Source organism: Lolium perenne, chromosome 1 (assembly GCF_019359855.2).
Source record: "Lolium perenne isolate Kyuss_39 chromosome 1, Kyuss_2.0, whole genome shotgun sequence".
NCBI lineage: Eukaryota > Viridiplantae > Streptophyta > Magnoliopsida > Poales > Poaceae > Lolium > Lolium perenne.
This window is the reverse complement of record NC_067244.2, coordinates 254,200,461-254,210,538: the sequence shown is the minus strand read 5'-3', so window position 1 is coordinate 254,210,538 and position 10,078 is coordinate 254,200,461. Positions and strand designations below refer to the sequence as shown.

Sequence of the window (10,078 nt, the reverse complement as noted above, 5' to 3'; positions counted from 1 at the left end):
GCCGTTTGGCTGGTTTGGTTGAGGATCTTGATCCACTCGCGCCAAAGGCTAGGGACCCTTTCACGTCCAGAATTCGATCGAGAGCCTCCCAGCTGATGGAGTCAAAGGCTTTGCGGAAGTCGAGTTTAAAAAGCAGCATAAACGTTGCAGAATATACTCACAGAGCCATGGTACATCCTCACAGCCGCCTCAGCCTCCTGAACTACTCATGGTGACATACCCAAATTCACGGCTCTGGTCTGTTTCTCTGTCGTAATTGACCTGCACATTTATGCATTATACTCCCTTTGTCCCATGAAACTTGTCTTAACTTTGTCCAAATTTGGACAAAGTTAAGACAAGTTTCATGGGACGGAGGGAGTAGAACAAAGAGAAAAAAAAACATAACCTACAAGCTGCGTCCCAACATCACTGATGAAAAAAAACAATGCCGATGAAACAAATTTCCTAACAAATAGATGAGTAATGATCCATAGATCTCGTAATCAGCAACCTCTCCACCCAGCACAAGCATCCTTAGATGAAAATTTAAATAATACTAAGAGCAACCGAAACATATCATACAGGAATCTTCCAAACCAGCCAACTAGAATATAGCAGCTACACCCCTTGAGTATCAATTGCACATAAGTCCAGTCATGCTGGTGAGCGATTTGAGCGTGTAAGCATTGTTTGTACCTCTTCCATCTCCTGCCACAGGGTGTGCCCTTGATGCACTGACAGTTCGTGCTAGTGGGTGAGAAAATTGAGCAGTGTGAGAGTTGCTTGTACCTCTTCCCTCTCTTGTTTTTGGGTCACAACATTCTGAAGAGGAATCTAATTGCCAAGAGAAAGACGTCCGAGTGACATCATTGCTGGGTACACAACAGTTTCTTTTTCTGGATGAGATGCATGAAGAGTTTTCCACCTGAATGCCTGCCTCAATGCCTGCCTCAGTGTTTTCCATTTTATTTCCTTATCCGTAGCATGACAATGGTCATCAACCGAGAGAGCTTTACCCCAATAACTGCAGGGAGCTGGGGCGTCACATACAAAACAGTAGCACTGCGTTTGGACAACGACAATGAAATGACATTTAAAACAAATCTCATGCCTACTCTGCTAATGGATCAGGGAGCGGAAAGTGTTCAAAACTCACCATGGTACAATGCTTCTGGTGAGAGGTAGTGCCGAAGGGCATATTAGAACATAAATGGCGCGGGTGAGGGAAGTCCCTGCATGCTACCTGCAGAAACATGGCCAATAATGGAGGTATGATACTGCAGATAAACAGAAGTAGTACATGCTTCACAAAGATGCTCCCAAATTCTAAAATGTCCTTGTCAAACTTGATTTCAACTAAAAACCGTGAATATTCATAGACATTATAAGCAGGTAAACACAGAAGGACTATGTTACAAGTTGAATAATATATCTTTAACAACTTGCAATCATTTGAAATCAAAAGGTTATGTTCTGCCGCAGCGAGCACACGATACACAAATCACGGTATATATATGCTCTCCAAATCACTTCACAAGTCAATTATGTAATGCGCATGTCCTCAAATATAACTAGGTACTGCTTCTATTGTATTCACAAAATCAAATTGCAACTCCCCAGATAAAAATGGAAGGAAGCCAATACCTCGCCTTTCTCTGCGACTATCTGCAACTCCTCATCCGAGCCACCATCTCCCACACTCCCCTCCTTCTCATCCTTCATGGCGGTCGTGCTATGAAGATCGTAGTCTAGAATCACGCAGTCATCGCCATCCTTGTCAATGGTACCAGCCATGCCCTTCTGCTGCAAATTCCTGGCCACAGGGGACAAGTCCTCCTGATCATCAAAACAAAGCTCCGTGGCTACAGGGGGAGAGTCCTCCTCATCGGAGCTGATCTCTGCAACATCCGGGGACGACTCCCAAGAAGAACTCGAGCACAGATCGCCTCCCACCACCGAGAGTGGACCTGGAGGGTGATGCAGAGTAGGTGTCTGAGGTGGTGAACAAGGTTCCAAGTGATGGACCGGCTGATCAGGCTGGCGTGGCGGCACTGGAGGTGGTGATGGCATGGTCACACAATTGCGGAACTTACTCCTCAGGGCCATGCGCACAGGGCGTCGCACAATGCGCACTCGAGATACCCACTTGACGCGGGGGTGAAGCTTCGCGCCACTTCTTATCTTCTCAGGTGTTCCATCAAACACTTCTAATGCACCAGGTAGCTCATCTTTTACTTGCACTTGCTCCTTGTCATCTGACGCCGCCGAAATTCTATGAAGCTCCTGATTGGAACCAAGCTGCTCAGCCATGACTGGACACTCCTGAGAGGTGGCTTCTGCTACCAGCACCACAGAGTGGTGCACCGGACTGGCATATACCGCGACACCATGCTCATTGGGGGCGACCGCCTTCAGAGCAGAGGCTGGGCAGGGAGTCGGGTTTGCTGCAGTGTGTGTTGGTAAAGTCTCAGTGGTGTTACTGAGAGGAAGTGACACGTACTGAATCTCAATTCGGCAACACCCATCATAGATGTTGCTACCGTGAAGAGCGGCACGAGCTCTTGTTGCGGCATGACTTGATCTGAATGTAAAGAGAGCCTCAACATATGTTGCCTTGTTTACATACACCTCGTCCCGAGCTCCATGACCAGCAAAGACCTGGTGAAGCACTTCACCTATCACCGGATAGAGCAAGTGGCTCAGAATGACATGAAGAACAGCTCTCGCCGTCGCCTCTGTTATGTCCATCAGGCAGCAACCATCGTAGATGTTGCGGCCATGAAGGGCCACTCGAGCTCGTGACGCGCCGTGCCTCGACCGGAACAAAACGAAGGCCTTGGCATGGTCAGTCCTCGTGGTCATGTACACTTCATCGGCACCAGATGCATCGACGACTTGGTGAAACACCTCCTGCGTGACCGGATAAATCCTGTGATGCACTGTGACGGAGAGAACATGTCCTAAGAAGAGCTGAATGTCGACTTCCCGAGCGCTCGGCATCACGTCGAACACGTGGGGGTGACTGTGTGAAGCATGGAGTCGTTGCCAAAGTGTTGTCTTTTGTGGTACCCTCAAATAAACCTGAGCCATTCATTTTGGTTAATCTAATGGACCATACGGGTTTATACTGGTGGCTAAAATCGGACCAGTACTGGTTACCTCGCGAGGCAAAACCCCGCACGTTCCGAAGGAGTTTGATAAGAGGCCCAGCCCAAATAGAGCCCATCGTTCGGTATGTAGTCGGAAAAAACAAATTCTAACTCTGGATGTTTTGTGCTTTGTGATCCCCATCTCCTCTAGATGGCACCAGCCGGCGACCGCCACCACCGTACGACCCCGAGGCGGGGTGCTTCTGCCTGCTGCGGCCTCATGTCCGGGCGAGGCGCTGTTGTGGCATCCTCGCGAAAGGATCTCCCGGCCACCGGCGCCGAGGAATAGGGCTCGTGGTGGCCTCCCTGCCTCCCTGCCGGCCAGTACGCGCGCGGACGCGGGCAGCCGAACTCAGACGGATCTGCATCTTTAACTTAAAACTGAACTGAATCTCCATAGACAATTCGATGTTTCAGTGGTACAAAATCCTGGGCAAGACCGGTTCGCATTTCAATCCGAGCATAGCTCTGTTTAGCCCCAAGGAGAGGTCACCTGCTGGCTGGTTCATGATGATCGCGCTGCTTATTGGCATGGCGTGGGTATTCATTCAGCCCAGTAACGGTGTTCAAGCTGTACATGTTTTCATTGGCTGTAAGCAACCATACAGAAATCTGCAGCTCTTAACTTAAAAATGGCAAAATGGCCACGTGTGCACCCAGCCCATCGAGGTTCGAGTCTTGTGCTATTGGTGCACTGATAGTTGGATCAAGTCGGTGAGTAACTTGAGCAGCGCGGGCATTGCTTGTGCTTGTACCACTTCTAGCTCCTGCAGCGCGGGCATTGCTTGTGCTTGTACCACTTCTAGTTGGATCAAGTCGGCCTTGCTGTGGCCGCATTTCCCTTGCAACCGTCACTTTCAGGGCATGTCCCTCCAGAACCTGCAGAAATACAAAGTGAGAACCAGATTCCTGAATGGAGACTCCAGTTGACACCGAAACCAACCAACTATTGAACCGACCTGCTTGTTGAGGGCACGTATCGCGCTGTTCATTTCCTCCTCGGTTGCCATTGTGACAAAACCAAATCCCCTCGAACACCAGTCCTCTCCTTGGCGCTCGTAAATGACTCTAGCATCAACCACTTTGCCATGCTTGCTGAACAGCTCCTCCAACCGAGGGCGGTCCACCTGTGTCGGTAGATTGCATATGAAGATTTTGAATGGAGAAACAGATTGACTACGAGCAGTGTCCACCCGGGGGCTGCCTCTAGGAGCTGTGATATTTACAGTCAGAGGCCTGTCGTACACCATCTGTAACGTCCACATGAAAGATTAATCAGTGAATTACACGGCACATTTCTACAGGCTCAGGAAAAAATAGAATTTAGATTAAAGCACATTCTCATTACATGCTGCATACCACCTATGAATGAATGAGCTAGTAAACAAAGCTAACAGACTGAGAAAAAAGATGATTAGGTTGGCTTAGATTAAAATTTAAACTAAACTAGCCCCATCAATTTGCAGAATACACTCACAGAGCCATTGTACATCCTCACAGCCGTCTCAGCCTCCTGAACAGTATTCATGGTGACATACCCAAATCCACGGCTCTGGCCCGTTTCTCTGTCGTAAATGACCTGCACATTTATGCATTTTAGAACAAATAGAGAAAAATCATAACCTATAAGCTGCGTCCCAACAGTACTGATGAAAATAGAAAAACTGTGCCGATGAAACAGATTGACTAACAAATACAGTAGATGCATAATGATCCATAGAGCTCATACTCAGCATCATTTCCACCCAACCCAGCACAAGCATCCTTAGATGAAAATTGAAATGATAAACCAGGTGCAACGGAAACATATCATACAGGAATCTTATAAACCAGCCAACTATACTCTAGCAGCTCCACCCCTTGAGCTTCAATTTCGCATAAGTCGAGTCATGCTGGTGAGGGATTTGAGTCATTTTTTTAACATAATATAGCTTTGCAGACAAAGACAATGAAGAGCTATAAAGCTGACCTTTGAGAACAGGACGACACCGGCATGCTGGAAGGTCAGCTTGAGTGTCTCATTGTCAATGCGGCCGGGTAGGTTCCCAACATACACTGTGGTCCCCTCTGGAGCAGAGTGAGCATTGCTTGAATCTCTTCCAACTCTTGCCCCAGGGTATACTCTTGGTGCACTGACAGTTTGCTCGGCGGAGCGATTAGTTTGAGAAGTACTAGCGTTGCTTGTATCTCTTCCAAATCTTGCTGCAGAGTATGCTCTTGTTGCACCCACGGTTGGCTCTACAGGAGTAATTTGAGAAGTGTGAGCATTGCTTGTACGTGTTCCAGTTCTTACTGAAGAGTATGATCTTGCTGGACTGACAGTTGCCTCTACAGGGTGAGTAACTAGAGCAGTGCGAGCGGTGCTGGTACCTCTTCCAGCTCCTCCCGTAGGTTGTGCCCTTGTTGCACTGACAGTTGGCGTTACTGGGTGAGAAATTTGAGTGGAGTGGGCATTGCTTGTACCTCTTCCAGCTCCTGCCGCAGGATGTGCCCTTGCTCCACTACCTGTTGGCTCTACTAGGTGAGTAACTTGAGCACTGTGACCATTGCCTGTACCACTTTGAACTCTTGCTGCAGAGGTTGCTCTTGGCGCACTGCCAGGTAGCGCTAGTGGGCGAGAAATTTGAGCAGTGTGAGCGTTGCTTGTACCTCTTCCAGCTCCTGCCGCAGGCTGTGCCCTTGGTGCACTGGCAGTAGGTGCTACTGGGTGAGAAATTTGAGCAGTGTGTGTGTTGCTTGTACCTCTTGCAGTTCCTGCCGCAGAGTGTGCCCTTAGTGCACTGGCAGTTAGGGCTAGTCGGTGAGAAATTTGAGCACTCTGGCCATTGCTTATACCACTTCCATTTGACCGTTGTTTGAATGCCTCCCTAAGTGTTTTCCATTTGGTTTCCTTATCTGTAGCATGACAATGATCATCAACTGAAAGACCTTTACCCCAATAACTGCAGGGAGCTGGGGCGTCACATACGAAACAGTAGCACTGCGCAATGAAATGCCATTTAAAACAAATCCACTGCCTACTCTGATAATATAATCATCGCATCACATTTCCCAGCAGCATCAGTGAGCAGAAATGTCCAAAACTCACCATGGTACAATGCTTGCTGTGAGAGGTAGTGCCGAAGGGCATATTCGAACATAAATGGCGCGAGTGAGGGAAGTCCCTGCATGCTACCTGCAGAAACATAGCAGTGAATAATGGAGGTATGATACTGCAATTAAACAGAAGTAGAATATAGTGCGTGACTTTTCGAAAACCTCAAAAGGGCAGAGTTTCCTGCATTTCATAAATAAGAATAGAGTGGCCCTGTTTATAAGAAAACCAGGCTGAAAACCTTGTATAGTGTGTGATCTAAGAAATGATCATGTACTTATTAAGCTTTCTTGATATAAAGTTATCTCGCAAACTTAAGATTTAGAAAGAGTCATGATGCCATGATGTGTGATAGTGGCATATCATATCAGAGTGAAGTTATAGTTTCCGAATCATCAATACAATGCTGCCAGTATTTGTATCTAATCGTTTTTTGCATTCGTCGGCATTTCTGATGTCCATTAAATTGTTGATAGATCAGTGCAAAAGAGGACACACATAAAAAAGGGAAATCGTTTTGACGGGTACCAATCGCAAACATCCAGATTACATGGTCTTTAAACCAGAAAAAGGGGTACAGGGGCCTGTTGAGCAGCACGATAATGCTGTTGTTGAAGGTAGCGGCTCAAACCAACTGGAAGTGGACGTAAATTGTAAGCCAAGTTCTCATGTCAACCCCATATTTTTGGCTGTTGGAGCTGAGGCAGGGAAGTAGTACAGTGCATCAGAGGCATATGATGTAGTTTTCAGGTTTGTCCCCAGAACAGTAATAGATTACAGTAGTCTGTAGGTTCTATGTGAAGTGTGAATTTTGTAAATTTCTCACATCTCAACTATTTTCACTTTCTCCTCTGAATGAAGGTATATAGAAAAGGAAAATCTGGTTAAGCCAGCAGACAAGGCCAAAATAATTCTGGATGTTGCCTTGTGTGATGCTCTGTACAAAGGAGGTGTCAAAAAGGGTTCAGCATACCCGAGTGAGATTCACAGGAAGGATTTGGGGTCAACGTTCATAAACCTTATGCAAATCCATCATAGAGTGTCTAGAGGAAACGAGGTGGTTGTTCGCAAGGGTGCCAAACGGACTGTTGAGATGATGACAGAAAGAAGGCAGGGGAACAAGAAGATGACCCAAGTCTCTGGATTGAAGTGCTTTTTGCTAGACGCTGACTTGTAAGCTTCCGAACTACTAAATAAACTTATTGGCAGATGTTTATTCGAATCCTAATTGGAACGAAGTTTGATCACTCTCTTCGGATGGGGCCATTGTTAACGAGGTTACTACATTTTATAACAGTACCTTGTGATCAGATATTGTTCATTTTATAACAGTACTACCTTGTATTAGTAGACTTTACATTTAGTAGTCAGAAACCACAAGATATATTTACTGATTTTACAAGTATCTCACGTACGTGCTTCTATTGTGTTCACAACAAAGGGTAAATCAAATTGCAGTTCCGTGGATCAAAAATGGAAGGAAGCCAATACCTCGCCTTTCTCCGCGACAATCACGCAGTCGTCGTCGTCGTCGTCATCGTCCTCGATGCCGTTCTGCTGCGCCGTCGAGTTCCTGGCCACTGTGGGGACATCTCGCGACGACGAGCGCGTCGTGGCGGCGGCCTGAGGATACCTCGAGCGCGTATCGGGCGAATTCCGGGCCACGGGGGACGGGTTCCCCACCCGACCATCAGAACGCAGCCCCCTGACCGCCGCTGGGGGGGCGGAGCTGCTTGTCGAGACGTCTCGCGACGACGAGGCCGTCGCGGCAGCCTGAGAATGCCTCGAGCGCAGATCCGGCGAATTTCGGGCCGCGGGGGACGGGGACAGGCCCTGCACCCGATAATCGTAGCGCCGCTCCCTGGCCGCCACTGGGGGGCCGGAGCTGGTCGCCGATCGCGTGGTCCCAACCTGGGAATACCTCGGAGGATCGATGAAAACCTGAAGAAGGCCGCACAAGCACTCGAGAAGACCGCAGCAGCCCAGGTTGTCTTGGCCGCCCGCCATGGATCCGGAGCGAGCGCCCAAAGGTCGCGTCGCGCGCGCTACCCGGAAACGGCCCCAGGAGGAGGTACGCCTGGCGCGTCGGACCGGCGGTCGCTCATGCCAGCGGAAACTCGGCGACGGTTGGGGGCGCCGGCGCGACCACGGTCAGCACTAGCAGACCTTTTTCTTTTGAGAAGCAGCAGTAGCAGACTGATGATGAGTGACTGACTCTTTGATTCAAAGGATTTTAGAAATTGTGTAGGATTTGGTTCCTATGGAAAAATTTCCTATATATGTTGTTTGATTTATAGGAATATATTCTATAGGAAAAATTCCTATAGAAAAAAAACCATTAGCTCATACCTCATGAAAAAAATTCTTTGCTACAATCAAACAAACTTCATCTTCCTATAGGATTCAAGTAGACATGTCATTCCAATCCTATGCATTTCCTATTCCTATGCTTTTTCTATCATTTAAATCAAAGGAGCCCTTAAGTCCATGTTACCCCGTCAAATGGTTTCCGTATTTAACGTATCAAAGCAATCTGGCTTTTACTTATTTTTGTTGGCCATATTTTAGAAACATTTTAGAAAGCTACCCATTCCAATCTCTTTTAATTGACTCGAATTCAGTACAAATTATTTAGATAAATTTGTGACTTTTTTTTCATGACCAAGGTAGAAGTAGTAAAATTTGATAACTTAGAATATATAATCCATGTAAGCCCTTCAGCTAAGGTTTAACCCCCGCTTAAGTTTCACAAATGTACTTGTGCAAGTTGCAGTCTATATAAGCATAACAATGAACATAGTATTTCTTAACAAAAAGTGAATGCAATCCATTCAGATCTCTTCGCATGATGTATCCATGTCTCCTAAGGTTCTCAGTATCAAAATCATACTTGGATAATACTCAGCACAAATTCATCTATCAATGTCGCAGCCTTGATGTCAGTCTACTCTATTTTGTTGAGATGAACGAGGACCAATGGCCTGTCTTGTGAGATAAAGGGGTTTTCACACCGTAACATATGGGAGCACACAAGTTTTCCTCAACATTGTCAGATCAACACCCAGTCCCAACTTGTATATATGAAAAAGCCACACTAGCACTCGGATACTCAAAACTGATCTTGGGTGCATATGCACCCGGTATATACAAAACATATTTTGAAAAATTAAAAAAATAGGAAACAAATTTCACGTGTAGAGGGACGTGTTCCATGTGCGCACCTAAAGTTTCATATAGAACCGACATTTTGTGTGTCTTGTGTAAAAAGATTTTAAAAAATGACTCGAAAAATAGATTATTTTAGCACCAAAATTTATCTTTTTTTTTTACAAAGGACACGAAACATGTCGGTATTTACTGAAATAACTTTATGAGCATGTAACATATCAAGATCTAGACGTGATTTTTTTGTATTTCTTTTAAATTTTAAATATTCAAATATAGGATGCATATGCATCCGAAGAGGTGGTTCATGTTGCCTAGTTTTTCAGAAGCTGATTTTTATTATAAACATCGCTGATTTCATCATCAATGTGCCACTAGCACGGTTGATAGACATTGGAAGACTTGAAACCGCTCAAGGGGAAGTCAGATGATATCACTTAAACGGCCTAGGGACAGTAGGTGGGGTTCTCACTTTGGTTCTATTCTAGCCTTATGAAATTATTTAATGTGGTAAATTTTGTGATTCAAGGTATGGTTGTTGATAGATAAACTGTTGGACCAATTCGTGTTGATGCTAACACCTCTTTCAGCTACTTTTCCTCTTTCGAGTTTGTCTTTATCTTGTGTATGATAAGGTGATACTAGAGATATCTGAAGGACTTGAGGACTTGACCAAGATTTACAACGA

General features: G+C 46.1%; 2 protein-coding genes across 5 annotated transcripts; both read right to left on the bottom strand.

Annotated features, from left to right (window-relative positions):
• Positions 1 to 389: 389 nt before the first annotated feature.
• On the bottom strand, positions 390 to 3,370 carry LOC127327665 (uncharacterized). 2 transcript variants are annotated; one of them, XM_051354440.1, is made up of 3 exons: positions 1,627 to 3,370; positions 1,139 to 1,225; positions 390 to 1,044 (listed from the first exon to the last, which is right to left on the bottom strand). In XM_051354440.1, exons 1-3 carry the CDS (start codon positions 3,070 to 3,072, stop codon positions 817 to 819), a joined length of 1,761 nt encoding a protein of 586 aa, XP_051210400.1. In that variant the 5' UTR covers positions 3,073 to 3,370; the 3' UTR covers positions 390 to 816. The 2 variants fall into 2 exon arrangements, with proteins under 2 accessions (XP_051210400.1, XP_051210401.1); XM_051354441.2 differs by having other exon boundaries at positions 863 to 1,006.
• Positions 3,371 to 3,500: 130 nt separating this feature from the next.
• Positions 3,501 to 8,405, bottom strand: LOC127327663 (uncharacterized). 3 transcript variants are annotated; one of them, XM_051354434.2, is made up of 7 exons: positions 7,717 to 8,404; positions 6,220 to 6,306; positions 5,502 to 6,111; positions 5,101 to 5,369; positions 4,609 to 4,710; positions 4,091 to 4,381; positions 3,501 to 4,010 (listed from the first exon to the last, which is right to left on the bottom strand). In XM_051354434.2, exons 1-7 carry the CDS (start codon positions 8,230 to 8,232, stop codon positions 3,753 to 3,755), a joined length of 2,133 nt encoding a protein of 710 aa, XP_051210394.1. In that variant the 5' UTR covers positions 8,233 to 8,404; the 3' UTR covers positions 3,501 to 3,752. The 3 variants fall into 3 exon arrangements, with proteins under 3 accessions (XP_051210394.1, XP_051210389.1, XP_051210393.1); XM_051354429.2 differs by having other exon boundaries at positions 5,101 to 6,111; positions 7,717 to 8,403; XM_051354433.2 differs by lacking the exon at positions 4,609 to 4,710 and having other exon boundaries at positions 5,101 to 6,111; positions 7,717 to 8,405.
• Between the last annotated feature and the right edge of the window lie 1,673 nt (positions 8,406 to 10,078).

What these genes read in the sequence shown, in the direction of transcription:
- LOC127327665 (XM_051354440.1), bottom strand. Translation starts at nt 3,072, where the DNA reads ATGGCTCAGGTTTATTTGAGGGTACCACAAAAGACAACACTTTGGCAA. An exon ending in TAGTCGCAGAGAAAGGCGAG is followed by an intron (nt 1,226 to 1,626) that starts GTATTGGCTTCC and finishes ATGTTTCTGCAG; the next exon opens with GTAGCATGCAGGGACTTCCC. An exon ending in ACCAGAAGCATTGTACCATG is followed by an intron (nt 1,045 to 1,138) that starts GTGAGTTTTGAA and finishes GTCCAAACGCAG; the next exon opens with TGCTACTGTTTTGTATGTGA.
- LOC127327663 (XM_051354429.2), bottom strand. Translation starts at nt 8,232, where the DNA reads ATGGCGGGCGGCCAAGACAACCTGGGCTGCTGCGGTCTTCTCGAGTGC. An exon ending in TGAGGATGTACAATGGCTCT is followed by an intron (nt 4,382 to 4,608) that starts GTGAGTGTATTC and finishes TGGACGTTACAG; the next exon opens with ATGGTGTACGACAGGCCTCT. An exon ending in TACGTGCCCTCAACAAGCAG is followed by an intron (nt 4,011 to 4,090) that starts GTCGGTTCAATA and finishes GTATTTCTGCAG; the next exon opens with GTTCTGGAGGGACATGCCCT.